Source organism: Bos mutus, chromosome 5 (assembly GCF_027580195.1).
Source record: "Bos mutus isolate GX-2022 chromosome 5, NWIPB_WYAK_1.1, whole genome shotgun sequence".
Lineage (NCBI taxonomy): Eukaryota > Metazoa > Chordata > Mammalia > Artiodactyla > Bovidae > Bos > Bos mutus.
In genome coordinates, this window is record NC_091621.1 from 5,744,877 (window position 1) to 5,760,546 (window position 15,670).

The window sequence follows — 15,670 nt, forward strand, 5'->3', positions numbered from 1 at the left end:
CAAGAGTACTGGAGTGGGTCGCCAGTGCCTTCTCTGTGATCTTGAGCTAGTTGCTTTTTCTCAAGCTAGTTGCTTGAGGCTTTTTGCAACCTCCTATGTAAAACAAGACTGATAATATCCACCTTGTAGGACTTGTGTGATGTTAGTTAGTTAGTCACTCAGTCATGTCCGACTCTTCGTGACCCCATGGATTGTAGCTGACCAGGCTTTTCTGTCCATGGAATTCTCCAGACAAGAATATTGGAGTAGACTGCCATTTCCTTCTTCTAGGATCGAACCCAGGTCTCCTGCATTGCAGGCAGATTCTTTACTCTCTGAGCCACCAAAGGATATTTTACATAAAGAAGCTAACCCAGGTGTGTGTGTGTGTGTTAAGTCGCTTCAGTTGTGTACAATTCTTTGCGACCCTTTGGACTGCAGCCCACCAGACTCCTCTGTCCATGGGATTTGCCAGGCAAATATACTGGAGTGGGTTGCCATTTCCTATTCCAGGAGATCTTCCCTACCTGGAGATTGAACCTGAGTCTCTTATGCCTCTTGCATTGGCAAGCAGGCAGATTCTTTACTACTAGCGCCGCCTGTGAGACAGTCAATTCCTAGGCAGGTTGATAAGAAGTCTGGGGGTCCCCAAGGAGAGAGGGGTCTGGAATTCTCAAGGAGGAAAGGACAAACTTTTTTTCCCCTCTACATTCCTTAGGATTATATAACAGTAATATATCCTGCTTGAGGACAGTTTCTGGAAAAAACCTTCTGGTTAATCCTGTTATCTTAAAATGTAAATTATGGGAGTGGGCCTAGTAATGTCTTTACAACCTCCAGATATTCTTCTGATTCACTGTAATAACTAATTAGAAAGTATGTAACTCCATTGCTAACACTAGCGAGAGGGCACTCTTTCTGCCGCCTTCTGATGTCTATGTTAGAAGCTTTCTCTATCTCTTTTATACTTTAATAAAACTTTATTACACAAAAGCTCTGAGCGATCAAGCCTCGTCTCTGGCCCCGGATTGAATTCTGCTCCCCCGGAGGCCAAGAATCCCGGCGTCTTTCATGGTTCAGTAACAACCTTTCATCTTGGGGTTCGTCCGGGATTCTTCAGGACAAGGTAAGGATGCTTGGAGCTCTAGTTCTTTGTTCTCCTAGCAAACACGTTTTCTGCTGTACTTTACTAACTCTACAGTATGCTTGTGTGAATGAATACACTCCTTGAGCAAAACAAGTGAGGAGGAGCCCTGCTCTGAGGTTCTGCAGTGACCTCATATGGCTTATGGCAGAAACCTATCGGGGGTTTATACCGACCTGCCAATGCCAAGAGGCACCCAACGTATCCTTCAGGGACCGACCAGAAATGGGCAAAGAGTGTGGACTGAACTCTCCTTTCTCAGTCAAACTTTCCAGTTTCTTTGACCATTTCATAAGTCCTTGGGAATTAGAACTACTAACCTATCTGTCAGATCACAGACTTTCAAGGGACTTGTGATCTATGCTGTTACTGTGTACTGTTACTTAGGACCCCAACTTGGATTGGTAGTCAGGAAGCACCTAGCCTTGCTAGGAGTCAAAAGTTCAGAAGCTAGATGGAGCATCTCTGAGGTTAAAGGTTACTCAGATTGGAAGTGCAATGGGTTTCTTCCGTTGGTAATGCTAGCTCTTAGTGGGCCAGAGGAGGCTTTCCAGTGGCTTTTGTCCCAACTCCTTAGATATTCTTTCTGTGGAATCTGTGGGAATGAAATGGAAGGACTGGCCCTAATAACTCGAGGACAAAAATCAATTTTTCCTCACTGGCCAACCCTTCACCATCTCTTTTGCTATTGCTTATTCCGGTGTGGTGATGCTTGGAAGAAACATCTCAGTTTTATGTTCATACTGGTCTTATTGTGGTCAGGAATATACTCAGGTTGTGCCTAATGTTTCCCCCAGCAGTCTTAGCTTGGGAGGCATTCCGGAAGGTTACTGATTGCACCTCAGGTGGCATCAGAGGCAAGCAAGGTTTTAATGGTGAGGAACTGGACATCAGTCTAGGATGTCATCAGGTCTACCCCTGGTGCATCTCTGCCCTGCCTCGGTGGTAGAACTGGGAGGGACGAGTACAGCACCTGCATCAGTAAGGGACAGACTAAGTCCGACCAAGGAAGGGAAGCTTTGGTGTAAAGTCTGTCTACACCCCCATGTAGATCAGGGAGGGATGCCTCCGGTAGAGAGATGGTCTGCTGGTTGCTTCTTTCTCTCTTACAGATGGGGGCTAACAATTCCAGACCCCTAGCTCCTCCTTGAGAACCCCAGACCCCTCTGTCCTTGGGGAACCCCGGACTTCTTATCAACCTGCCTAGGAATTGACTCTCTCACCTGGGAAGCCCCACCTAACACACTGCCTGGTACAATTATGGATTCAAAGAAATGGTAGTTATTTTATCAAAGTCTGACTCTCTGGACAGATTTATATGTAGTAATTCTGTTAAACAGAAACTTCAGTTAAACAGACCATGTCATTGTTGACCACTGGACTCTAACACCGGTAACATGTTTGGCTTTAGGTGGAAGCTGTCCAACTCATAGCTGATGGTAAAGCTCCTCGCATTCCCCAGTCAGAAGAAGGAGCAACATATGAAGGTATCCAGAAAAAGGAAAATGCTAAGGTATTTATATCAACTCAGTTACGCATCTCAGAATTCACTGTCCCCCACCTTCGAGCAGTTCTCAGTGTACCATTTCCTCAATGAAAGGAAAATCTCCAAGCCCCCTGCCCTATCCCTACCCATGTCTGCCACTGATGAAGAGAAATGTTTCTACTGCCTTTGAGACTTGAGAAGTTCAACCTGTGCTTTGCACATTCCTAGATCTCTTGGAATCAGTCTGCTGAAGCTTTACATAACTGGATCCGAGGTCATGATAAAGTCCCTGGAGCTTGGGCAGAGATAAATGGACAGGTATGTTCTAGGGGCCCAATGTTTTCTTTCGGCATGTGACCTTTGTAAGAGGCATTACTCATGAGTCTAGGCTTCCCCTGGTTCTTCCTTTGCTTGTGAGGAGAGTTTGTGTTCTAGGTACATGTGACCAACTAAAGGAGTTTAGGTACACTGGCCAGCTAAAAGAGCCTAGGTACACATGGTCATGTGGTCCATTTTTTACTCCACACATATGGAGCATTTGATGTGAGGCAGACACTAGGCACAGCCTCTGCTCTCAGGGAGACTGCAGTTTTATGGAGAAAGCAGGGAAATGAATAAGCACTCACAAGACAGTAAGACAAACGCTGTAACTGAGGTCCAGGCTCAGGTATCTTAGGAAAGGCTTCCTAGAAAAGTTGTTTGGCTTGCACTTCAAGAAGAGGTCAACAAGTAGAGAATGAGACACAGAGTTAAAGACCAGAGGTAGGAGAGCATGTTACCCAGACAGGAACTTGCAGTAGAGTTCAGAGAAGCTGGGGCCTCAGATGTGAGGACTGGGAGTGAGAGGATGGGGAAGAGATGCTGCAGGGGTGGTGGGCAGGGGCAGGAAAAGCCTTCTGATACCTGGGGAAACTCCACTCAACTCAGCTTCTCCAGCTTCGCCTCCTCTAGGAAGTCTCCTGACCTCATACTCCCAGCCTGGCAGGACTGGGTATCCGTTTTCTCCTTTCCAGTAATGCCCTGCCTAGCTCTGACTCAGCATATTGTCTATTGTAAGCATTTCTTTATGTATCTATCCCTCTACCCACCATAGACTGGGAGCCCCTCAAGGGCAAGGGCATCATGCTGTTGTCTTGATAGTCTCAGCCCTTCAGCTGGGTCCTCAGTGCATATTAGATATCAATAAAACTATATGGGCTCAGTGGAGAACCAAAGGTGGAAGTCCAGTGCCATGGTTAAGAGTAAGGAATCGGAGGGTACTACGCTAAGTGAAATAAATCAGAGAAAGACAAATGCCATATGATATCACTTATATATGGAATCTAAAAAATACAACAAAGTAGTGAATATAATAAGAAATAAACAGACTCCAAATATAGAGAACAAACTAGTGGTTACCAGTGGGGAGAGGGAAGAGGGGAGGAGCAAGACAGGAGTAGGGAATTGAGAGGTACAAATTATTATGTATAAAGTAAGCTACAAGTACATATTGTACTTCAATAAAACATTTTGTCATGGACATCCTTATACAAATGTACTCTTGATTACATGAGGAATACTGGATATACATCTTGGACTACAGTGACATCATATAGCATATGAATATGTTTTATCACAATTGATAATGCCTTGTTTTTCAAAGCAGTTATACTCACAGACACACCAAAAGTGTGGGATCTGAAGCCAGAATGTTTCCAGTAAAATTCTGGCATTGCCTCTATTTGCTGTATAACCATGGGCAGGCTACTTAACCATTGAGTACCTTGGTTTCCTTGTTGCAGAATGAGACTAATAATAGTGCCTCCCTCATTGGTTTGGGGTTGTTGTAAAGATGCAATGAGTTAATACATGTTAATTCATCTAAGAACTTAGTCCCTGACATAGAATAAATATTCAATAAATATTAAATAATAGAGTTGTCAATAAATGGTAGCTAATGACCATGGAATTATAAGAGAATTATATAAGAATTATATATGGAATTATATAAGAATCTGCCTACCAATGTAGAAGATGTAAGAGACACAGGTTCAATCCTTGGGTTGGCTCCTGTATTCTTGCCTGGGAAATCCCATGGACAAAGGAGCCTGGCAGGCTACAGTCCATGAGGTCACAGAGAGTCAGACACGACTGAGTGACTGAGCACACACGCAAGCATAGAATTATAGTAATTATTATAATAACAATAACAAGTCAATTAATATCCAGTTCTCTTAGTTCCAGTCTGGATCCAGTCTTGTTTCCATGAGCTTACCCACAAAGCTTCCTGCACCTCCGTCACACATTCCACTGCAATGCAATAGTCTGTTTACTACGCTGCACCTGCCTCCCTGAGCCCACATCAATACCTCCACTTCCACAAAAACTCTACCTTCAGGCTGCAAAGTCTGTGAAAGCTTTCATGTCATTCACTTGTGTGTCAATGCAAATAAATGATACATGTATACTTGCATCCCCTGGATGTGGGGTGTTTTTCAACTCTTCAGTCATACCCTCACAGACTGTCTCTTGCTTTGTGTCATTCCGATAGATGCTTGATATAGTCTCTTACACTGGCAGTGGAAGGTCCCTCATTTTGGCATAAATGAGAATGTCAGCTGTTTTTTTTTTTTTTTTTTTTGCAGGGCATGCTGCTTTCATACACCCTTATAAACAGCCTTCATTTCCTCCTTTCACAACTTGGGTTTGGTCTCTTTACTAGGTGGTCACTTTCTATGGCTCGTCATTGCTGAATAGCTCCGTCCCTCCTGGAGAACCACTGGAAATTAAAGGTGCTGAGAAGCCTGGTCTTGTTACCAAAAATGGACTTGTTCTTTTCGGTAACGATGGAAAAGCAGTGAGTGTTCAATAGGGTTACCTATAAAATCACTTTGGTGGTTTCCTTCAATTACCCAAGCTCTTGAGGGAGTCTGGCAGGGCAGACTCCCAGGACAATCTGGCTGTGCAGTGGGATATAGGAGGTTTAAGATGTCTGTGGCCCATTTCTCTCTGGGGATGAGCTGGCTTTATGTGCCTTGATTGAGAACCAGGCATCTCAGGATGGACCCACAGGACCTGCACGGCCTGCTCCGTGATACAGTAGAAAGAGCTTAGCGTTTGGTCAGGAGCCAGGGTGTGAATCCCTGCTCTGTCACTCACTGGTATGAGCAGGATGCCTCTCCCTCTGAGGCTCCGTTTCTCCATCTACAGAACGGAGAGCGTGGTCTGGTCTGGGAGGATCAGGTGGTGTGAGCCGCCTCAGATGGTCCTCCCTTTGCCAATAGGGAGATGCCCGTCTGCACTGCCTGCACTTGGGAGCATGAACTCTGGCCCTCGGTGGGCTCTTGGGCAGGTGCCCAGTGAGCAAAACAAAAGGGAATTTGCAGCTCACAGATACCTTGTCCTGGCTCACAGGATACATCAGTTATTAAGATGGTAGGCCTCAGAGTCCAGCTAGTCCTGGGTTGTAACCTCAGCTCTGTTACTTGCTTTGAGGCACTGGGCAAATTACTAAACCTCACTGAGCCTTCATTTGCTTATCAGTAAAATGGGGAAAATAAGGACATTATCCCCATCCTCTGCATCTGTCAGGATTTAGGAGACTGAATAAGATACTCAGCATATACGCACTTAGCACTGTGCATGCTGCAGACTAAGAGTTCAGAAGATGGTAGTAGAGGCAGTAATAGTGCTATTAGTAGCAGTGGTAGTCATTGTCAGCTTTAGACCCAATTCCTGTATGCAAGTGTCAATTTTAGGGGTGTTTATCATCCATTTTGAGATATATCTACCCCTGGACTTAACTTTCTCCTCTCTGCAGCCATAACTGAAATACCATTTCAGCCCTTTTACACATAGTAGGTAGTGCTTTTAATCCATATTTTCCTATTTTCCAAATAAGCTGGTCCTTATACTCACATACAGAGAAGGCAATGGCAAGCCACTCCAGTACTCTTGCCTAGAAAATCCCATGGATGGAGGAGCCTGGTGGGCTACAGTCCATGGGGTCACTACGAGTCGGTCACAACTGAATGAATTCACTTTCACTTTTCACTTTCACGCAATGGAGAAGGAAATGGCAACCCACTCCAGTGTTCTTGCCTGGAGAATCCCAGGGACGGCAGAGCCTGGTGGGCTGCTGTCTATGGGGTCGCACAGAGTCGGACACAAGTGAAGCGACTTAGCAGCATACTCACATAAGACTCTTTCTGACACCAATCTCACTTTTGAATTGTCCTAATTCTCAATTCTTCTGCTTGTTTTGTCTTTATTTTACAGCTGATGGTGAGAAATCTGCAGTTTGAAGATGGAAAAATGATTCCTGCCTCTCAGTACTTTTCATCGGGTGAGATGTCAATGGTGGAACTCACAGCCGAAGAGGTGAAGGTGGCGGAGACCATCAAGGTGAACACGTGAAGTTTTTAAAGTTCCTTGTCTTGGAACAATTCTTGTAACCATTTTTGTAACTCGTACCATTAATCCTCAAAGGAGGTGGGATGAAACTTTTATTTCCTCTTTTTTTGTATTAGCTGCAAAAGGAAATCAATGCCAAAATTTATATGCACATTTATTTCTCATTCATATAAGTAATCCAAGGCAGTTCTAGGTTTGCATGGGGGTAAAATGGGAATATGAGGGTTAGGGGTGGAGTCAAGCAAGAACCCAGGCTCTGCTATCTTCAAGGACCTGCTGGGTGTTATCTCCATCCCAGACAGCCAGGAAGAGCAAAAGAGCACAGAAAATTGTGTGACAAAGGTTTTGCATGGGCCACGATTGACAGTGTTATTGTTGTTTAGTCGCTAAGTCACGCCTGACTCTTTTGCAACCCCGTGGACTGTAGCCCACCAGGCTCCTGTGTCCATGGGATTTCCCAGGCAAGAATGCTGGAGCGGGTTGCCATTTCCTTCTCCAGGGGATCTTCCCAATCCAGAGATTGAACCCACATCTCCTGCATTGGCAGGTGGATCTTTTTAACCACTGAGCCACTAGAGAAGCAAGATTGACAGCACAGGTCACTTGCATTCATATTCACTGGCTAGAAGTTGGTCAAACGGCCCTCTCTAATTGAAGAGATGCTGAGACATGTAAAGAAGTAGGTTTCGTGAGAAGCTAGCTGGTCTCTGCCAGTGTTCTACACGGCAGCTCCCTCATAAAGTTTCCCTCGTGTCGTGTAGGTCATCTGGGCTGGAATTTTGAGCAATGTCCCTGCTATTGAAGATTCAACAGACTTCTTTAAATCTGGAGCAAGCTCAATGGATGTTGCCAGGTAAAACCACCACCTTAGTGACTCACACCCCTGCACCAGGGATTTTCACTTTGACCTTGAAAATCGAATCTAAATCCTTTGTACTAGATCTCATCACTCTATCATACCCATCTATTATATTTCTCTTTCCTTCATCTTTCTTTGCTTGTTTCCATGGTCAAATACATGTATTTGTTCTCTTTTCTTTGTTGCTAACTATGAGTGTTTTCATATTGACTATACACCTAGAAAACCACCCTACTAATTGTTTATTTCACTTAAAAATATGTCTTCATATTTCACATTTCTTCAAATTTCTCATATTTCTGATTCTCCTCCAATTGGAATTGGGAAGCTCTGAGTGGAGAATGTTAATTGGAATTTTCCTATATAATTGCATCTAAAAGGATATCTAACATTGATTATGCTTACCCCAAATCTTTTTTCCTAACTCCCCAAGTTACCCAGTATGGTATATCTAGAATGAGGATTATCAGACTTCTTGCAAGAGTAATGGTAGTCACTCTCTAGTCAGAATTTCTCTGCAGAAGTTTGCAATAGGTAGAAAGGGCTAGAGGACTAGAAAGCCACCCTCTATGGCATGAAGAGCAGACCAGGATCCTAATAGTGGAGAGTCTTGTAGAGGTGCTTTTCCTTTGAGGGCCACCGTATGGCTTTTTACTAAATAAACAAGGTAAAAGTCTTCATGTTGACAAAGCAAGTGTTCTTGATGAATATTCTGTTCATGTATTCATTCATGTATTTTTTAAAATAATTTTTATTGGAGTATAGTTAACTTTCAGTGCTGTTATTTTCTGCTATATAGCAAAGTGAATCAGTTACACATTGTTGACTAAAAAATACAGTCGCAACCTGAAAGTAGAGAGTTATTTTATTTCGTGGGAATGTTTAGAACTCTGGGCCCAGGAGACAGCATCTCAGTAGCTCTGAGAAAACTGCTCCAAGGAGGCAGGAGGGGAAGTCTGGCTATATACAAGTATGCAACAAGGGGAGCAGGCCATCTGAACGTCAAAAATCAGGTATCCGAGCTAAGGAATTTGGCATTCTGTGTATGGGGAGATGCACGCCTCTGGGCTCGCTGAATTCATTCCTTTCACATGCAGCTCAGCTACCTGGGCACAATCCTGTTTCCCTGTTCACCTTGCTTCTTGCACCCCCCAGCTCCTCAACAATCCCCATGGGGGTGGCAGCATCTGCTGGATCTCAGTTTTGGGAGCCCTTATTCACATTTGGAGGCCAGAAATCACTGATAGCTATGACATTTTTTAGGAGAAGGCAATGGCACCCCTTTCCAGTACTCTTGCCTGAAAAATCCCATGGACGGAAGAGCCTGGTAGGCTGCAGTCCATGGGGTCGCTAAGAGTCGGACACAACTGAGCAACTTCACTTTCACTTTTCACTTTCTGCATTGGAGAAGGAAATAGCAACCCACTCCAGTGTTCTTACCTGGAGAACCCTAGGGACGGGGGAGCCTGGTGGGCTGCCATCTATGGGGTCTCACAGAATTGGACATGACTGAAGCGACTTAGCAGCAGCATGACATTTTTTGTTTACTGAAATGGCAGGAGATATTTTCATTTCACACATGCACATATGTTCACTCTTGTTTAGATTTTATACTCATATAGGTCACTACAGAGCATTGGGTAGAGTTCCTTGTGCTATACAGTAGGTTCTTCTTATTAGTTATCTATCTTATATACATGTGTGTGTGTGTGTACACACTCAGTTGTGGTCCAACTTTTTGTGGCCCCATAGACAGTAGCCCACCAGGCTCCTCTGTCCATGGAATTTTCCAGGCAAGAACACTGGAGTGGGTTGCCATTTTGTATTCCAGGGGATCTTCCTGACCCAGGGACAAACCCACGTCTCCTGCATCTCCTGCACTGGCAGGCAGATTCTTTGCTAACTACACTGCTTGGGAAGGTTCTGTTTAGTACCCACCTTAGCCATGTGGGCTTTCCTGGTGGCTCAGAGGGTAAAGAATCCGCCTGCAGTATAGGAGATGAGGGTTTGATCCCTGGGTTGGGAAGATCCCCTGAAGAAGGGTATGGCTACCCCTTCCAGTATTCTTGCCTGGGTAATTCCATGGATGGAGGAGCCTGGCAGGCTACAGTCCATGGGGTCCCAAAGAGTTGAACACAACTGAGCAACTAAAACTTTCACTTAGCCATGTAATACAAACAAATGTTTGTTTTATTCTTACACCGGATCCAGAGAAAACAGTCTATGATGTGACTTTGGTCTCTCATAATGATCACAGTTCAGAACTTTTCTTTATTCTTTATTCCTTGAGTACTTTTGAAAGGATAGAAACAGATTTTATGTGCCCTTTATCACCTGCTGTGTGCTGTGCTTAGTCGCTCAGCGAAGAGTGGTGTCCAACTCTTCTCTCGAAAGTAATGAAAATATCTTTGCTTCAGTTTCTTGTATTAAAAAAAATTGCCACTGTCTTTTGAGAACGCTTTAACATTTTTTTCCTCTCAATCTCATTAATTTCTCTTACTAATATAGACGATCTCATGGACTATAAATAAGTATGTGACATACGTCCTACTTCAAAGCAACCTAAATGTAATCATACAGTCCTCAAAACTCTTTAAAAAAATGTAAGTAATGTGAGCTGGTTTTTCTTTTCAGACTGGTTGAAGAGATAAGACAGAAGTGTGGAGGGCTTCAGTTACAGAATGAGGATGTTTATATGGCCACCAAATTTGAAGACTTCATCCAAAAGGTCGTGAGGAAACTGAGAGGAGAGGATCAGGAAGCAGAGCTGGTGGTGGATTATGTAAGCCTGTCCGTGGTGTTGAAAAGCTACATGGTTAAGACCTTCATGCTATAGAAGAATGCTGTGCCTTTCATGCTTTTACATTTACAACTTTCTTAAAATGACAGTTTTGAGATTATAATTCAGATACCATACATTTCACCTTTTAAAAAATGTACAATTCATTGTTTTTTAGTATATTCACTGAGTTGTGCGACCATGACCTCGATCTGATTATGGAACATTTTTTTTTTTAACCTCCCCCAAAGAAACTCCATATCCACTGGCATTCATGCTCTCCTCTCCTGGGCCCTGGCACCAGGAAACCACCAATTTACTTTCTGTTTCTATGGATTTGCCTATTTGAGACATTTCATACACGTGAAATTAGGCGATAAGTGCCCTTTTGCAGGTGGATTCTTTCACTCAGCCTAATGTGTTCAAGGTTCATCGACATTCTAGAGTAGATTATCACTTTATCCCTTTTCCTGGCCAAGCAATAGTCCCTCATGTGGATAACTATGTTTTATTTATCCTTTCCTTGGTTGGTGTACATTTGAGTTGTTTCTGCTTTTTGGCTATTATAAATTACGCTGCTATGAAAAGTCACGTAGGATTGGCCAAAAAGTTCATTTGTGTTTTTGGTAAGATGTAACAGAAAAACCTGAATGGACTTTTTGGCCAATATAAGTTTTTGTGTGAACATATGTTCTCAATTCTCTTGGGTAAATATCTAGAAGTGGAATTGGTGAGTCATATGGGAGCTCTTGTGTTTAACTTTTTAGGAACGACCAGTCTGCTTTCCCAAGTGCCTAGACCATGTTACACTGCCACTAGCCATGTAGGAAGCTTCTGATTTCTCGTGTCCTCGCCAGCATATGCTGTTGTCTGGTTTTTTCTATTTCAGCTGTCCTAGTGGGTGTGAAGTAGTATCTCACTGCGGTTTTGCTTTACATTTTCCTAATGACTAGTGATACACATCTTTTCATGTGCTTATTGGCCATTTGTATATATTCTTTGGAGAAATATCTGCTCAACTCCTTTGTTGTTTGGCTGTACCAGGTGGCTTGTGGGGTCTTAGTTTCTCAACCAGGGATGGAACCCGAGCCCCTGGCCGTGAGAATGCCTAGTCCTAACCACTGGACCACCAGGGAAGTCCCTCAAACCCTTCACCTGTTTTTTTAATTGGGATATTTATCTTTTTAATTTTTTAGTTGTAAATGACCTTAGTATATTTTAAATAGTAGCCCCTAATCAGATACATTATTTGTAAATATTTTCTCCCATTCTGTGGGTTTTCTTTTCACTTTTTTGATAGTATCCTTTAACACACACAAGTTTCAAAATGTGATTAAGTTTGATTAATCTGTTTGTGCTTTGGCCACTTGTGCTTCTATAAGTCTTGATTTATGCCTCTTTCTCTCCTCTCTTCCTCCTTACTGCTCTTTTTTGTTAAATGGATATTGTCTAGTATGCCCTTTTAATCTCATTGTTTCTTTTGCTACATACTTTTAGTTATTTCCTTAGTGGCTGAGGATTCCTAGAGACGTTTTTCTTAAAACATTCTTGCCCAGATTAATACCAGTTTAATACTAATAGTGTAGAAAAAATCTGTTGTAGTATAGCTCTGCTCCCTACCCACTTACCTGTGCTATTATTGTCATACAAATACCTCTTTATACAGTATAAGCCCATCAACATAGTCTTATAATTAGCTTTATGCAGTTTTCCTTTAAATCAGATAGGAGAAGAAAGGAGTTTAAAATAAACATTACATTTATATTGACTTATGTTTACCTTTGTTGGTGTTCTTTATCTTTTCAGGTAGATTTAAGTCACTGTCTTGTGTTCTTTCATTCTGTCAATGACACCTTTTAGTCTTTTTCGAAAGGCAATGTGCTAGCAATGAAGTATCTTAGTTTTTGTTCGTTTGAGAATGACTTAATTTGTCCTTTGTTCTTGAAGGATATTCTTGCTGTATATGGAATTTTTGGTTGACATTCTCTTTCTTTCAGCACTTTTAATATATAATCTTATTGCTTTCTGGCCTCTGTAGTTTCCGAGGATAAGTCATCTGTTAATTTTATTGAGGATCACTTTCACGTGATGAGTTGCTTCTTCTCCCTTGCTGCTTTCAAGATTCCCTTTTTGTCTTTGTCTTTTGACCATTTTATCATGATGTGTTTAGGATGGATCTCTTTGAGATTTGTCTACTTGAAGTTTATTGAGCTTCCTGGATGTGCAGATTAGTTTTTTAAAATAAAATTTGGGATATTTTCTGCCATTATTTCTTCAAATATTCATTCTACCCCTTCATCCCTCTCCCCTCATTCTGAGACTCTCTTTATGCACATGTTAGTACATTTGATAGTGTCCTGCAGGCTTCTAAGGCTATATTCATTTTTTAAATTATTTTTCTTTCCTATTTTCACACTGGATGTCTCTATTGACCCATTGTTTGGTTTTCTATTTCTTTCTTCTGCCTGCTTGACTCTCCTGTTGAACCCCTCTAATGACTTTTAAAATTTCAGTTATTGCTCATTGCTTTTTTATGGTTAAGTAGTATTCCTTTGTAGGTTTATATATATATATATATTTTTTTTTTTGTATAGTAAAATATTATATAAATATATATATATATCTCACATCTTCATACATTGATGGACATTTAGGTTGTTTCCTTGTCTTGGCTATTGTAAATTGTGCTGCTATGAACACTGTAGTGTATGTTATCTTTTCATAATTAGAGTTTTGTCTGGACATATGCCTAGGACTAGGATTGCTGGATGATATGATACTGTTGCAGGAAGGGGACACCTTCCAGGGCCTGAAACTGGGCTCTTGTCTAACACTGGAAATGAATTGTCCGAGGAGACACATGTGCTGACAAAGCAAGAGATTTTATTGGGAAAGGGTGCCCAGATGGAGGGCAGTAGGGTAAGGGAACCCAGGAGAACTGCTCTGCCACATGGCTTGCAGTCTCAGGTTTTATGGTGATGGGATTAGTTTCCAGGTTGTCTTTAACCAATCATCTGACTTAGAGTCCTTCCTGGTGGTGCACGCCTTGTTCAGCCAAGATGGATGCCAGAGAGAAGGATTCTAGGAGGTGGTTGGACATGTGGTGTCTCCTTTTGACCTTTCCTGAACTCTTCTGGTTGGTGGAGGCTTATTAGTTCTGTGTTCCTTACTGAGACCACCTGTTATAAAACAACTCATGCAAATTGTTACTATGGTGCCTGGCCAGGGTGGGCGGTTTCAATCAGTGTGCTTCCCCTAACAATACTACTTTTAGTTTTTTAAGGAACCTCCAGCACCCGACTCCAGTACTCTTGTCTGGAAAATCCCATGGATGGAGGAGCCTGGTGGGCTACAGTCCATGGCGTCGCTGAGAGTCGGACATGACTGAGCGACTTCACTTTCACTTTTCACTCTTATGCATTGGAGAAAGAAATGGCAACCCACTCCAGAGTTCTTGCCTTGAGAATCCCAGGGACAGGGGAGCCTGATGGGCTGCCGTCTATGGGATCGCACAGTCAGACACGACTGAAGCGACTTAGCAGCAGCAGCAGCATACCATTTCCTGTAGTGGCTATACCAATTTACTTCCCACCAACAATGTAGGAGGGTTCCCTTTTCTCCACACCCTCTCCAACATTTGTTATTTGTAGACTTTTTAATGATGGCCATTCTGACCAGTGTGAGGTGGTACCTCACTGTAGTTTGGATTTGCATTTCTCTAATAATTAGTGATGATGAGCAGCAAACTACGCGTTTGCTATTTTTTTGTTTCTTTTCTAAGCATCCTCAATTTCTCTATATAAAATAATTTCTTAAATCATTAAATTTTCTCTTTAATACCTTTAATTGAAGTGAGATTTTATGCCAATAGTTCTCTTTCACATATATTATTTTAATTATGTCTCTTAATGATTGTATGAGGCAGGTATATTATCATTTTATTGTTGAAACAAACCGAGATTTATAGAGGTTAATGGACGAATATAAATTCACTTGCCAGCTAATAGTACAGACTACAATTTAAGCAGCACATATGTAAGAGGGGGAGACTGAAAATGGGGAAGGAGACTGGAAAGAAAACTTAAAATGTCACCAGTATGAAAGTAAAGAGTGTTGATGGGCAATTTCAAAAATTTGCGTGACAGCAATGGCTGAACTCCACCAGTGGTGCCACTAGATGGCGGTGTTTCCATTATCTGGAGATCTTCTGAGTCATCTTTCATCTCAATGAGGAAGAGACAGATCTTTACAATGCCCGACTCAGACCACTTTGGTCGTCACAGAAGCTGACCTCCTGTCTCAATGGCCACTCTAAGCATCATAAGGCCTAACTATTACATCTGCTTGTCTCTTCTGAACAGTAAGCACTGGAGTCCCACTGACAACTTTTCTGTCTGCATTAGTGAATAAGCTTCTTTTTGCATAAATATAGAAATCTGTTGATTTTATTAATGTAACTCTCTCTCTTAGGTTTCAAAGGAGATCAATGACATGACAGTAAAAATGCCATATCAGTGTTTCATAAATGGACAGTTCACAGATGCTGAAGATGGACAGACTTATGATACTATCAACCCAACAGATGGATCTGTGAGTTGTGATTTAGTGTGTGCAGTAACCACTGATCATGGATTTTTTTTTCATTTATACACCATTATAAAACAGTCTTAAGAATTACTTATTCTATTACTCTGTCTCTCTATTATTCTGTTACTCTGTCTGAGCACTTAATATAAATGTACTTCATGTATTCTTTTAAACTATTCAGCTCTGGTTCTGGCTGCTGTTATCTACTGTAACTTACTTTTAAGAATGAATATTTATGATGAATTTAGATGGGTCACTATACCTATATACATACAGAGGTACAATTCCACATGGAGCTGTATATGTGAGAAAAATCTCAGAATTTGCAAGCTCATGGTGAGAAATTCAGCGTTCCTTAGGCGGGAGAAGAAATAGGTACAGTTTCCTACATGTGTCTTCTCATAGTGTAGTGTGAATGACAAGTACTGAATTTTAGGCTCACAA

The 15,670-nt window shown here is 42.0% G+C and overlaps 1 protein-coding gene across 1 annotated transcript in view; it reads left to right on the forward strand.

Annotated features, from left to right (window-relative positions):
• The window catches only part of ALDH1L2 (aldehyde dehydrogenase 1 family member L2), a 60,964-nt gene that overhangs the window by 20,105 nt on the left and 25,189 nt on the right, over nucleotides 1-15,670 (forward strand). Inside the window, exons 5-11 of the mRNA XM_070370230.1 lie at nucleotides 2,535-2,636; nucleotides 2,838-2,927; nucleotides 5,311-5,445; nucleotides 6,867-6,992; nucleotides 7,763-7,854; nucleotides 10,495-10,642; nucleotides 15,110-15,229. Coding sequence (XP_070226331.1) covers nucleotides 2,535-2,636; nucleotides 2,838-2,927; nucleotides 5,311-5,445; nucleotides 6,867-6,992; nucleotides 7,763-7,854; nucleotides 10,495-10,642; nucleotides 15,110-15,229 — 813 coding nt within the window. The remainder of the gene's footprint in view (nucleotides 1-2,534; nucleotides 2,637-2,837; nucleotides 2,928-5,310; nucleotides 5,446-6,866; nucleotides 6,993-7,762; nucleotides 7,855-10,494; nucleotides 10,643-15,109; nucleotides 15,230-15,670) is intronic.